Source organism: Peromyscus maniculatus, chromosome 8, assembly GCF_049852395.1.
Source record: "Peromyscus maniculatus bairdii isolate BWxNUB_F1_BW_parent chromosome 8, HU_Pman_BW_mat_3.1, whole genome shotgun sequence".
NCBI classification, from domain to species: Eukaryota; Metazoa; Chordata; class Mammalia; order Rodentia; family Cricetidae; genus Peromyscus; species Peromyscus maniculatus.
The window spans coordinates 63832410-63845912 of NC_134859.1; the positions used below are offsets into that span (position 1 = coordinate 63832410).

At 52.0% G+C, this 13503-nt stretch overlaps 1 protein-coding gene and 1 long non-coding RNA gene across 4 annotated transcripts in view; one reads left to right on the plus strand and one right to left on the minus strand.

Moving 5' to 3' along the window:
- Positions 1-13503, plus strand: part of Sez6 (seizure related 6 homolog) — a 47326-nt gene that overhangs the window by 28804 nt on the left and 5019 nt on the right. For 2 of the 3 annotated variants that reach the window (XM_015996236.2, XM_006977448.4), the window contains exons 4-8: positions 3576-3771; positions 8721-8906; positions 12262-12430; positions 12531-12697; positions 13300-13494. In XM_015996236.2, the coding sequence (XP_015851722.1) occupies positions 3576-3771; positions 8721-8906; positions 12262-12430; positions 12531-12697; positions 13300-13494 (913 nt within the window). The remainder of the gene's footprint in view (positions 1-3575; positions 3772-8720; positions 8907-12261; positions 12431-12530; positions 12698-13299; positions 13495-13503) is intronic. The other variant, XM_076542943.1, reaches the window with a different exon arrangement.
- On the minus strand, positions 4114-8943 carry LOC143266919 (uncharacterized). The gene is made up of 2 exons (XR_013041756.1): positions 8854-8943; positions 4114-4277 (listed from the first exon to the last, which is right to left on the minus strand). It is a non-coding gene; the product is annotated as an uncharacterized LOC143266919 (long non-coding RNA).

Sequence of the window (13503 nt, forward strand, 5' to 3'; positions counted from 1 at the left end):
AGACTGGGAGGGGAAAGAAGCTGCCTTGCGTCTCCAGCAAGGCAAGACTCTGCTTCTTAAGAGCTGCGTGCCCTTTTCAAAGTTCCTTAGCCTCTCTGAGGCTCTTTTACCCCCTCGACACACTGTAGATGCTCTACAAATGGTCACTGTTGAGGCATCTGCTGCTGCACCCACTCTATGGCCCCAGCAGGACAAGATACAGGAAGTCAGAAGTCAAGCTGGAGGTATTAATCTTTGAGAAACTAGGAAGAAAAGGCCTCCTTGATTTCAACACCTCTGCCTCCTCCCACACCCAGCTCTCTGCTCTTAAAGGCGCTCTGAGGCCCACCTGCAGCATGCGGATCTGGGAACTGCCAAGCCCTCCACTCTCCCCTTGAGGATTCCTGTTGCCTGCATTCAGTGCCGCTTAAGGCGGAATTGTATGCTGCCTGGCATCTCTCGATAATTACAGATTCCACGTGTGTGAGGCTTGTTTTCCCAACTCTAGCATCACACAATCTCCAAGTTTGAAGGGACCTCATCCAGCCTCCGCCTGCTAGGGATTCCCTGAGGGATGTCCCCAACAGATGGTCAGGCAGCCGCCACCCAAATGTGCCTGGGCGGGGAGCTCCTGGCATACAGGAGGTGTTTTTGCCCCTAGCGTCCTGACTTGAACCTTCTCTTCAACCCCCCACCCCCCACCCCCACCTGATATTTCCTCCCTGCCAGGGATGGGAGCTTCTCCTCTCCTCCCAGCTGCTCCCCTCCCCAGTGGTCCCCAGAACATGTGTATCCTCAGCCGCCGTCAGAGGAATCCCTTTGAGCCTGGTAGCACCTGTCTATCTTGATGAGGAGAGGGTGATCTGATGGAAAGCCTGGGGAAGAGGGATTGATGGTTTGGTGTGGGAAACAGAGGTAGGAAAGGGGAGTCGGTAATTCCTGTGCTAATGTCCAGAGGGGCAGGAACCAGGGGCACTTTTGTGACTGAGCAACAGGGAACCGAGACTGGAAAAGCCCCTGGAGCTGATCGGGAGTGGGGAGTTTGAACCTTGTCCTCTGAGCAACCTGAAGCCTCCCGTGGAGCTGGAATGGGAGAGAGGATAGGTCTGACCTGGGGCAGAGTGAGTGGGGGTAGGAGGGGCGGGATTTGGTCAGAGGCCATGCTCAGAACCAGTGGGCAAGAGGAGGATGAGGAGGAACCAGCTGAGGTGCCTGGAAGACAAGATCGGGAAGGGTTTGGTGACTCACTAGGTGCCACTTAACCAGAGCAGGTGGTTAACTCTTGAAGGCCCAACATTTAAGTCATTCGATCAGAGCAACAAGCTACAGACTTTAGAGTTTAGAGATCCATTTCCATTGCTCAAGTACCTCATTCCAATCCGGGGTATGATGAGTTCATGGATCTGAAGTGAGGTCTAAGGGCTGTCCCAATTCTTTTCTTTCCATCCCCCGCTCCGTGGGGGTGGGGTGTCAGACTTACTATGTGACCAAGGATGACCTTGAACTTCTGAATCACCTGTGTCCACCTCCTGTGTGCTGGGATTACAGGCAGACACCGTCACACAGTGTATGTAGTGCTCAGTACCAGGGCTGCTTGGATGCTGCTAAGCAAACGCCCTATCATCAGCTGAGCTGCATTCCCAACCCTGGTTCTGTTTTCCTTAGAAGCCCCCATGTGATGTGGATGCTGCTGATCTAGGGGCCATATTTTGAGTAACAAAGCTCTGCCAGGCAGTGGGGGCGCACACTTCTAATCCCAGCACTCAAGAGGCTGAGGCAGGAGGATCATAAATTCGAGGCTAGCCTGGGCTGCATAATGAGACTCTACTAAAAATAATAAAAAATAAAATGAAGCCCAAATAGTGTACTTGTCCAGGAACACGGGGTGAAGATGAGTCCCTCTATTTCTAGGCCCCTTCTACCAACCCAGGGCACCTTTCCTGTCTGGTCCGAGTCTGTTGTTGTCTGGTCCTTGAACGGAAGGAAGCATGGCACCCAGAAGCATGCTCAGGGATAAGGGTCTGAAGAACGGGATGGTTCAAAGAGACCTCTGCAAACCAAACGAAGTAATCAGAGCAGGTATCCTGGCATGAAAGAAGGGCACGCTGAGGGGCCAGCAAGGTTCATGCTTGGCAGAACCAGCCAGCCACAGAGTCTGGACTAATACCACAGGTTTCCTAGACTCAATGGAGAAATACTGGGTGATTTAAACAAGAAAGCCCTGTGATGAGTAGCAGGGACTAAAACTATTAATGGTTTCAGTTCAGAAAATATTGACGTGCAGGGAGGAGTGGGCTAGACCCTCCAGACAGGGAGGCTGGCCGGGAGGCCGCTTCGGTGATCTAGGTGAGTCATGACAGTGATGAGCTAGAGAATGGGCAATAGAGACCACGTCGAGTTTGCGGGTCTGCAGTCCATCTGCCAGACTGAATGCCTGACTGGATGTGGGGTATGAGGGAAGAAGCAAGGCTTTGGGTGCCCGGGTAGTGAGCAAGATGACTGTCAGCAGCTTGAGGAGCTGCTGTTGCGGGGAGAGGTGGACACAGGGCAGGCTGGGCATGAGGAGTATGTGTCGCATACAACGGGAATGACCAGGGGAAGCTGGGCACATGGGCCTGGATTTAGGGCCTCACACTCCTGGCCAGACCCTCAAGTACCATCAAACTTACGAATAGAAAATACAGCCCAAAATGGATGGAACTAGAAAAAATCATCCTGAGTGAGGTAACCCAAGCCCAGAAAGACAGTCATGGTATGTACTCGAGTCATAAGTGGATTCTAGAAATAAAATAAAGAACAATCAGACCACAACCCATAGAACCATAGAGGGTATATATATAGTATGGAGGTCCCTAGGACGACTGTGGCTTATAATAAATTTCGGGTTTACTCAATTATTGAAGAAAAGTAGCCTAATGAATGGAAACACATGAACTATGAACCAAAGGCTGAGGGGCCCCCAGCTGGATCAGGCCCTCTGAATAGGTGAGACAGTTGATTGGCTTGATCAGTTTGGGAGGCATCTAGGCAATGGGACCAAGTCCTGTGCTCATTGCATGAGTTGGCTGTTTGAAACCTGGAACTTATGCACGGACACTTGGCTCAGTCTGGGAGGAAGGGACTGGACCTGCCTGGACTGAGTCTACCAGGTTGATCGCAGTCCTCGGGGGGAGGATTTGCCCTGGAGGAGGTGGGAATGGGGGGTAGGTTGGGGGTAAGGGGAGGGGGTGGGAGGGGGGAGAACAAGGGAATCCGTGGCTGATATGTAGAACTGAATGGTATTGTAAAAAAAAAAAAAAAAAAAAAAAAAAATACAGCCCAGAGGGGGCAGCGATAGGAAGCAGGTCGGCAGGTCAGCCCATAACCTCTGCGTGAACTTGGGTAACGCGCTTGAATATCTCTGAACCTCGGGTCCCATCGCACACTTATGAGGAGGCAGGGTGGGCTCTTTCTGGGTAAGGCACTTAGTGTGGGGCCTCGGGGTCCAGTGTACAAGAAAGAGGCTCACGCGTGACACCGATGGAGTCACAGGTCAGCAGGGCTCAGGCACAGGAAGTCCTGAGAGCACTGTTCCCTTCTCTCCCGTCCACCTGCAGGTGGAGAACATCAGCCTTCAGGAAGGGGAGACCATAACGGTGGAGGGCCTGGGGGGGCCTGACCCAGTGCCCCTGGCTAACCAGTCTTTCCTGCTGAGGGGCCAAGTCATCCGCAGCCCCACCCACCAAGCAGCCCTGAGGTTCCAAAGCCTTCCACTACCTGCTGGGCCTGGCACCTTCCATTTCCACTACCAAGGTAAGACCTGAGGAAGAGAGAGAGGAACCAGCCAGGACTGACTGCCCGCCCTCCGGGGTGGCTCTGGTGTTATTACAGTCTAGGTCAGGCAGGAGCTGAAGGGACTTGACAATGACCATCTGGAGGTCTTTAGCTAACCAGATTGGGTTTCCTCACCCACCTGGGATCCAGTCTAGGCCCCATGTGGCGACTGAGAACGCCTCAGGAAAGGAGAGGGACTTGAGGAAACCAGCCATGCTCTGACTGAGGACATGGACTTCTTGCTAGCTGCCGACTTTGAGCTGGGTGTTTGATTTCTCTGAGTTCTCTTCCTTCTATTCCGTTTTAGTACACTAACTGTCATTTTTGATCTTTAAAAATTTACTTATTTATTTATTTAATGTGAGGGCAGTTTGTGGAAATCAGAGCTCTCCTCTTCTCCCACCATGTGGGTCCCAGGGATCAAACTCAGATGATCAGGCTTGGGAGCAGGTGTCTTTGAATCTGTCCATCTCTATGGTCCCTTTCTGTAATTTTAATAAACATGATAATTTCATATTACATAGAGAATCAAGACTAGCCATTCATCACTGATAAAATTTTCGAAATGTTTTCTGTAAAATGTTCAGTGTTTGCACTGGACATGGCTGTGCACACCTTTAACCCCAGCGTTAGAGAGGCTGAGGGAGGTGGATCTCCATGTGTTAGAGGCCAGCCTAGTCAACAAACAGTAAGTTCCAGGCTAGCCAGGTCTATGCAGTGAGACTCTTTCTCAAAAAATTAAAAAAAAAAAAAAATTAGCTGGGCATGGGGTCACACACCTTTAATCCCCAGCACTCAGGTAGTAGAGGATTTCTGTGAGTTCAAGGTCAGCCTGGTCTACAGGGAGAGTTCCAGGACAAATGAAAATAATAAGTAAAAGTAGTTGATTAGGAATTACTCTATTTTTTTAACTCTATAATTTTTGTTGTTGTTGTTGCTTTTTTGTTTGTTTGTTTTTGTTTTTCAAGACAGGGTTTCTCTGTGTAGCCATGGCTTTCCTGGAACTCACTCTGTAGACCAGGCTGGCCTCAAACTCACAGAGATCCACCTGCCTCTGCCTCCTAAATGCTGGGATTAAAGGTGCGTGCTGCCACCACCCGGCCATGGAGGCATTCTCTTCACTGAGAGTCCCCCTTCTCAGGTGGTTAGCTTGTGTCAAGTTGGCATAAAACTATCCAGCGCCCTGAGTAAGCAAGGGGTTGGCCCTTTGTCTCTTTTCCGTGTTAGATCCCCAGTTTCATTCCTTATGAATGGTGATACCTTTTGTTGTTGTTACTTTTGTTTTTTGTTTTGTTTTTGAGACAGGGTTTCTCTGTGTAGCCCTGGTTGTCCTAGAACTCGCTCTGTAGACCAGGCTGACCTCGAGATCTGCCTGCTTCTGCCTCCTGAGTCCTGGGATTAAAGCCATGCACCGCCACCACCCGACCTATTGTAGTATTTCTAGTGTCAAGTTCCCACCTTGACCACAATTCTTATTCATTTTGAAAACATTTAAAACTATGGAAAAGTACAAAAAATAAGATAATTATCTACACACCACAATTCAGAATTAGCCAGCATCTTCACACATTTATTTATAGTTTTTATTAGCATATGCTTCAAAGGCGTACCAGAACACACAAAACACACATACACACACAGACAGACAGACAGACAGATAGACACACACACACACACAGAGACACACACACATACACAGAGACACACACACATACACACACACACACCACACACACACACACACACACACACACACACACACACACACGACGGTCAGAAGACAACCTGCAGGGAGCCATTTTCTTCTTTTACCATTTGGGTTCAGGGGGTTGATTGAACTCAGGTTGTCAAGCTTGGAGACACATTTACCCGATGAGCCATCTCACCAACCCTTGTCTTGCCGCGTAGCTCAGGCTGGCCTCAAACTCACCACACAACCCTAAGGCCTACTGTACGGTTTACAGGCCTGAGCTACTGTGCTGGCTGGAAAAGAATGTTTATACGAAATGCTTTCCCACTTCCCCATCTACCCTCAATTCTTTTCCCCTCTCTGCTCTTCACAGGCCATCGCTATCTGACCCTCCCTTTCCTGCTGTAAAATAAGGCTAAACCATCTATACCGCAAAATTAAGATTTGCGTAAAACAGAAAATGCTTAGCGTGTCCTCCATTAAAGAAACTAGTATTGTACCGTTTGCAGGATGAGAGGGCGGGGCACAGCTGCCCCTTCCCCGCTTCCCCGCTTCCCCGCAGGGATCCTTCTTGCCCATCCCCCTCCCTGGGCTGGAAGTCAGTTCCATCCTTTGCACAGGTTAACTTTAATTCGGATCCCGGAGTGCTAATAGGGAAATAATCGGTAGAAACAATCAAGGCATTGTCTTGCATTGGCATGGACCACTTCCGCAACCCCGTGGGGGGGGGGAGCTGATGGATGGGCAAGCCCTCTGGCGCTAGGGATGCTTGCACCCTGCCCACTCACCTTGTCAAGGCTTTGTCACCCAAACTAGGGGAGCAGCCTGGTGTGAGAGCAGGGATCCTAGTGGCGGGCAGAGGTTATTCAGGCACTCAGCGGAGGTAAGGCCTCGCCCCCGGGCAGGGATGACCGACTGGGCGGCCCCTCCATCCTCCCTAATGGCTCATCAATCCTCCTCGGCAGCAGGCATAATTTCACGCCACAGCAACCTTTTCTCTTGCTGCAAATTCCTTTGCACAAAACTCCAGTCCCCTCTTTGTGTGGCCAGACAAAAGTGGGAGAATGCAATGGGGCCGGAGGCCGAGCTAGAGGGAGCGGATCCCTCGGAGAGACTTGGAGAGCTGGCCCGCTCCTGCTCTTTGTCCCAGAAGCCCTCCCTCCCCTGCCCAGTTTTTGTCAATGATCAGCTCTTTCCTTAATGAGTGTAATTCCCCTAATTATAGGCTGTAATTAGCCCTGATCCCAGAGATGGGAACAGGAGGAGCGTATGCTCACAGGCACTTCTCGTGGGCTGGAGAAAGAGGATGCCGGAACGTGAGTGAGGGCCGAGAACCACGCCTATGCAGCCACTGTCCAAGCTGATGAAGGAGGTCACAATTATGAGCTTGCACACAGGCCTTGTGGCAGGATAGATTCCTCTGGCCCAGTCCCAGGCCGGGTGGGGAGGCAGAGTGCCTGATAGGCCCCTCCCTCCTCCATCCAAGCATTCCTGGCACTGGACTTGGCTCCAGAAACAGCCGCCAGCAAGAAAATAACTCAACAGATTGTGGTGGTGCAGACTCCCTGGGAACAGTTGGTTGTCATGGCAATAGGAGGAAGCTCATCTTGGGAAGTGGCACTTACCCATTATGGAGTCTGGGGGTGCCTCTCAATGCCACCAGCCTCCTGCTTTCACATCATCCCAGCCCACTCCCTTCCCTGGTTGTGCTGGGACTCACAGGGAAGAAGAAAGTACAGGGGCTGAGCCTGACACCTGGCCATGGCTCCTAGGGGGTCAGCCGCCCACCCCTCCATTCTCTATAGCCCTCCCTATCCTAGCCTGGGGGGGGGGGACGACCCACGGAACAACCTCCAAGGCCAGCCTTGTCTGTTTCTCTCAGGTTTCTCTGACCCCTTGGGCCAGGTAGGAAGCAGGGGGCACTGAGGAACCCAAATCCATACCCTACCATACACTTGCAGTATGACGAGGGTACACAGGCTCTCCAAACCTCAGCTTTCCTTATCTTAAAATGGGTTCACAGCCCCTACCTTACCTTCTTTCTTCCACGTATATTACAGGTACTAAGTGGGAAGGGTGTGGCGGTGCTTTAGGAGCTGGAAAGTGTGAGGCACGGTTAGGATTCATGACCGCAGACATTAACAGTCGACTGGGGTGTTAGGTGGGTGCTTTGTGCCAGGCACCACAACATGGCCTCTCACTTAACCTCCCCAGCATTGGAAGCAGTACTCTAAATCACTGATTGAACAAAGGAACCAAGACGCGGAGCAAAGAGATAACTTGCCCAAGGCGGCTCGGGAAGTAGAGGAGTCTGCATTTAAATGCAGGCAGTCTTGGTTTCGTTAAACCCAGAACCCATCTCATAGGCATTGATGTACCACCTGCCAATCATAACTAGCCTCTTATTGGTCATACCCTCAGAACTCTCTTCTTGTTTTCGCTTAGTAACTAAGAATAAGACAGGTGTGAAAAGCCTCAAAACTGAGTCACAGTCAACTCAAGCTTCGGAACCTCATCTACCCAAAGACAGCCCCCTCTTTCTATTCACATAAAGGCACACAGAGGCATAGCCAAACCTTCTCTCCTTGACTGCTCCAGGGCATATCTACCTCTTAGATCCAAGCCAGACTCCCCATTTATAAACATTTCTGGGACTTAGCTTAAGAGTTGGGGTTTACCAGGCAATTTTATGGGATTTGCTGCCACCATATGGTCATATATGGTATAATAAGTCCAAAAGCAACCAAGTTTCCCAGAAAGGCTAATCCCACCTCCAATTTCTGAGAAGGTTAGTGTGACTTTCTCATACCCCTCCCACATCTTTAAAAGCTGTTTACTTTTAAAGTAAACCGGGAGGTGGAGGCGCATGCCTTTAATCCCAGCACTCGGGAGGCAGAGTCAGGTGCCAAGACTGCACAGAGAGACCCTGTCTTGAAAACAAAACAAAAAAAAAAACAAAACAAAATGTAAAAAGTCGTTTACTGGTCATGGGGGTGGGTGGGAGAAGCAGTAGAAAGGAAACCCACAGAGAAAGCTGTGCAATGTGTTACTGGGCTTGGACCAGAACCTCAGCCTCCGAGTCCTCTGCTGTTCTGCTTACCAAGCCCCACTGACCTCTGCAAGGGGACAGATGGGACACTTTTGTGGAACTTCCAATGCTTCCCCGGAGCCCACAGACACCCGGAGCAGGCTGTGCAGGCCCCCCCCTCACCGTCCGTCCCCCACTCTCTCTTTATAGCCTACCTCCTGAGCTGCCACTTCCCTCGACGTCCAGCTTACGGAGATGTGACTGTCACCAGCCTCCACCCAGGGGGCAGTGCCCGCTTCCACTGTGCCACTGGCTACCAGCTGAAGGGTGCCAGGTTCCTCACCTGTCTCAATGCTACCCAGCCCTTCTGGGATGCCCAAGAGCCTGTCTGCATTGGTGAGTGGGTCCCCACGGAGAAGTCTCCGCTGCCAAGCAGAGGAGTACCGCGGGGGTCTTCTCACATCTCCATCGCTGTCTGGAACTTCCACTCGCTTTCTGTAAGAAAGCCAGAAGATGGTTGCACATCTCAGTGGTATGGAGCCACTCTACACTCATCATCCATTATGTCAGCATCACAGGTCAGGCTCAGAGTTGGTTTTCCATGTTGGGTGAGCAAGATGAATGCATGAATGTAGAGAGGAAACAGGATCGATCGGGGATGATTCACGCCTTGGCAGATCGCTAGCCACAGATGGCCTCAGATACCTTCTGCAGTAGCTCTCCAGACATCACAACACTGCCATTCATTGACTGACTGCTGAGGAACTCTCAAACTGACCCCTCTGGCCTGGGACTGCAGCTTCGTCCCCCAAGGAAAGGCTGGGCTGCTTGTCTGGGCCCAGCAGTGAGGGTTTCTGGGCCGTTTGACCACAGAATTCACAGAAGGAGAGCGGGGCCAAGAAGGGCCTGAATCGAACAGGGCTTCTATCCTCAGAGCCCCACAGTTCCAGGGAAGGGGAGAGAAGGGACATAGAGGTGCTGGAGAGATGGTTCAGCAGTTAGGACTACATGCTGCTCCTGTAGAGGACCTGACTTCTATTCCCAGCACACAATCGGGCCGATCACAATTGCCTGTAGCTCCAGTTTGGGGATCTAACGCCCCCTTCTGGCCTCCACAAGCACTGAACTTATATGTACAAGCCCACACTCAGACACACTCATATACATATGACTTTGAAAATAATAAATCAACCTCGAGCATAGATCACTAATTCTAAAGCAGAGAGGAAAAGATACCAAGGAAGAGTCATAAAGTGGCTGGCATGGTAGTCATAACTACAGTCCCGGCACCCAAGAGGCTGAGGCATGAAGGTTTTGAGTTCTAGGCCAGCTTGAGCTACATCATCAGACCTTGTCGAAGGGTGGGGGTTGAACTGACCTGGGGAGAAAGCAAACATTCATTCCCAGTCGGCATTGAGAAAGCTCCCTTGAGGAGGTAGGCACTGAAGGTCTGATGTTTCTGTGCAGGGAACAATGTGAGCAATGATAGAGGGGTAGGAAGGAGAGGGTGTTTACGGCATAGAAGACAGCCAGGTGGCGTGGGAAGGACCTGGACCGTCAGTCCGAGACACTAGGTGTACAGGTGTTGCGGTTTTTTTAGGAGAAAGGGGAGGAAGTCAGAACTGCTCCGGAGAAACAGCAGTAGTTGTCTGAAGGCTGGGAGGCCATCCTGTAGAGAGGATTTGAAGTGGGGTAGTGGCTTTGTGGCTTTGGGAATTGAGAGGAGGGAAGTTCGGAGATGCTGATGAGCGAGCCAGGCTGAGCGAGCAGGGACGCCAGTTCTGGTTCATGGTTCCTAGGTCTGAGATGGCTACAGACCCAGAAGGCTCATGGAGGAAGTGCTGGGTCTGCCACATGACAGACAACGTGTGCGCTTTGTCATTTGGAAGGGGAGAGACCTGGGCTTTTGAACCCTGTTTCCTTTTATAGTCTTCCTAGCACTGGTTACCGAGAGACAGACATGCTCGCTTGCCTCCAAAGGGCACCATCTAGTGGTGAGGTTGGGGAGTGGTTTAGTGTGGACAACATTGGGATGGGGTGATCTCAGTGTGGCAGGTGCATGGGCAAGAGAGGTCAGTTCCAAACTGAGGAGACCTGGGGGGCTTCCCACAGAGATGGCCTGGAGGGCTTCCAGAAACATCAGCTCAGGGCAGTTTGGTGGATTCTGTGTGAAGGCATGCAGAAACAGCATGATCTAGTAGGGTATGCCTGAAGGTTTCCAGTGGGGGTGATGGAAAAGGAAAGCAGAGTCCTGGTCATAATGAGCTTGACCCTCATCCCAAGGGCAATAGAAAACCACCGTGTGGTTCCAAGTCAAACCTGGGATGGGTCGATGTGAAGGCCAGTTCCATGCTGAGACCAAGCAGAAAGTCAGATTGCTGCTCTGTGGAGAATAAGAGACAAGACTCATCCTGGGCCCCAGGATCTAGATTCAACTCTTTTGTTGTCTAAAGCCTTTGGAGGAAATAGTGCTCTGTTATGGGCAATGGTAGCCTGGCCTCCAAGAGCAAAGCTGTGTGTCTGTAGTCTGGCCTCCAAGAGAAGAGCTGTGTGTCTGAGAATAACCAGAACTGCCTGGAACCAGCTCCCTGCTTCAGGTCTGCTTCTCAGCCTCATTCCCTTCTGTGAATTCTGTGGTCAAACGGCCCAGAAACCCTCACTGCTGGGCCCAGACGAGCAGCTCAGCCTTTCCTTGGGGACGAAGCTGCAGTCCCAGGCCAGAGGGGTCAGTTTGAGAGTTCCTCAGCAGTCAGTCAATGAATGGCAGTGTTGTGATGTCTGGAGAGCTACTGCAGAAGGTATCTGAGGCCATCTGTGGCTAGCGATCTGCCAAGGCATATTGGTCCTGTCTCCTCTCCACTTTCATGCATGCATTTTGCTCACTCAACATGGAAAACCAACTCTAAGCCTGGCCTCAAAAGACAAGGGGGACCTGGTTAAGGGACAGACACAAACAGATAACTGATTTGCTGTTGTTTTGTGTGCTGGGGTTCCAACCCAAGGCCTGCTATCATGCTAGGCAAGCCAGACTGCAAGCTCCAAACTAGCCTGGGCTACATAGGAAGACCCTGTTTTAAGAGAGAGAGAGAAAGAGAGAGAGAGAGAGAGAGAGAGAGAGAAAGAGAGAGAGAGAGAGAGAGAGAGAGAAGAAAAGAAAGAAGAAGCCATGTATAATGGCATGCCTATAATCTTAGTCCTTGAGAGATGGAGGCACGAGGATCAGGAATTCAGGGTAATCGTCCACTTCATACTGAGCTCAAGGCCAGCCTGGCCTACCTGGGGTTTAAAAAAAAAAAAAAGGAGGGAAGGACTAGAGAAAAGGAGGAAGGGAGGGAGGGGGAGAGGACAGAGTGGCATAAAAATATCAACTATGTCCAAGACAGTCAGTCTTGGGTAAGCACTTTAACATAATGAAGTCAGCCTGGTGGCATTAGAGTCAGCTCCTGAAGGCAAAGAGGCTTGCCCACGGCCCCACAGCCAGGCAGCAACAGATCTGCTCACTGCCAAGAAAGCCGCACGTGAAGCCTCAGAGATGTGGATGGTCAGGAGGCGGGATTCTGAGGTTTGGGCTGCTTGGAGCCGCAGAGGCAGGCCTGCAAGACCGGCTTTCGGAGCCACCCCAGCAAAGCCGATGTCCAGGCAAAGGTCCCTAGTGTCCATGCTGAGGGGCACAGGGCTGTGGGGGGAAGAGGCTTTGGAGGCTGTTTCGAAGAAAGGCAGGGACCAAGCCTAAGTCCATTGCCACCCACAGCTGCTTGTGGCGGAGTGATTCGAAACGCCACCACTGGCCGCATTGTCTCTCCCGGCTTCCCCGGCAACTACAGCAGCAACCTCACCTGCCACTGGTTGCTAGAGGCTCCTGAGAGCCAGAGGCTGCACCTGCACTTTGAAAAGGTCTCCCTGGCAGAAGATGACGACAGGTGAGGGGCTGTCCTGGCTGGCTGGGAGCCTGGACCTGGGAATACCTTGTTGGGGGGTGGGGGGTGGGGCGGGATACCAACCATACAGCTTCCGGCCCAGGCTCATCATCCGCAATGGGAACAACGTGGAGGCCCCACCCGTGTACGATTCCTACGAGGTGGAATACCTGCCCATTGAGGGCCTGCTCAGCTCTGGCAGACACTTCTTTGTGGAGTTTAGTACGGACAGCAGCGGCGCCGCTGCGGGCATGGCCCTGCGCTATGAGGGTGAGCCTGCCGAGCCTAACGCGGGTGTCCGGGCTGAGCCTGCCGAGCCTAACCCGGGTGCGCGGGCTGAGCCTGCCGAGCCTAACCCGGGTGCCCGGGCTCTTTCTCCCGTGCCCTTCCCCTCTCGAACTGCACTCTGTCACTCCTTCCAAGCTTAGCACCTGCTCCCTGGCCCCTCACTCCAGTCCAAGATTCCCAGCCCGTATTTGCAGGAGCCCTTTGCTTCGAGCACTGATTTCTAGCCTAAGAGAATGGATTCCCAGGTTTTAAAAAAGCAAAAGGACCTCAATACTTGAGGGACACGAGGGACTGCTGCAAGAGGCATTCTAGACCCACACATACATGCATGTGCTCATTAACTCATCAAGAAGAGTATTGAGCACCTTCTGTATACTAAGCACCAACTAGCCAACAAGAATGCAGTGGGGTGATTCAAGATGGCCTCCTGACCAAAAGAGGGTCGGGTGCCCTGTTTCCCCTGCCTCCTATTCCGAGCCCATTTGCACTGAGGAAGAAAAGCCCCGAGGAGGGAAGTAGGAGAGCACCCGCCCCCTGGCCTACCCCGGTGGAGGCTGAGCTGGGCTGGGCCCTGTGGTTCACAGCCTTTCAGCAGGGCCACTGCTACGAGCCTTTTGTCAAATACGGCAACTTCAGCAGCAGCGCACCCTCCTACCCCGTGGGTACCACGGTGGAGTTCAGCTGTGACCCTGGCTACACCCTGGAGCAGGGCTCCATCATCATCGAGTGTGTCGACCTCCACGACCCCCAGTGGAATGAGACAGAGCCAGCCTGCCGAGGTCAGCAGG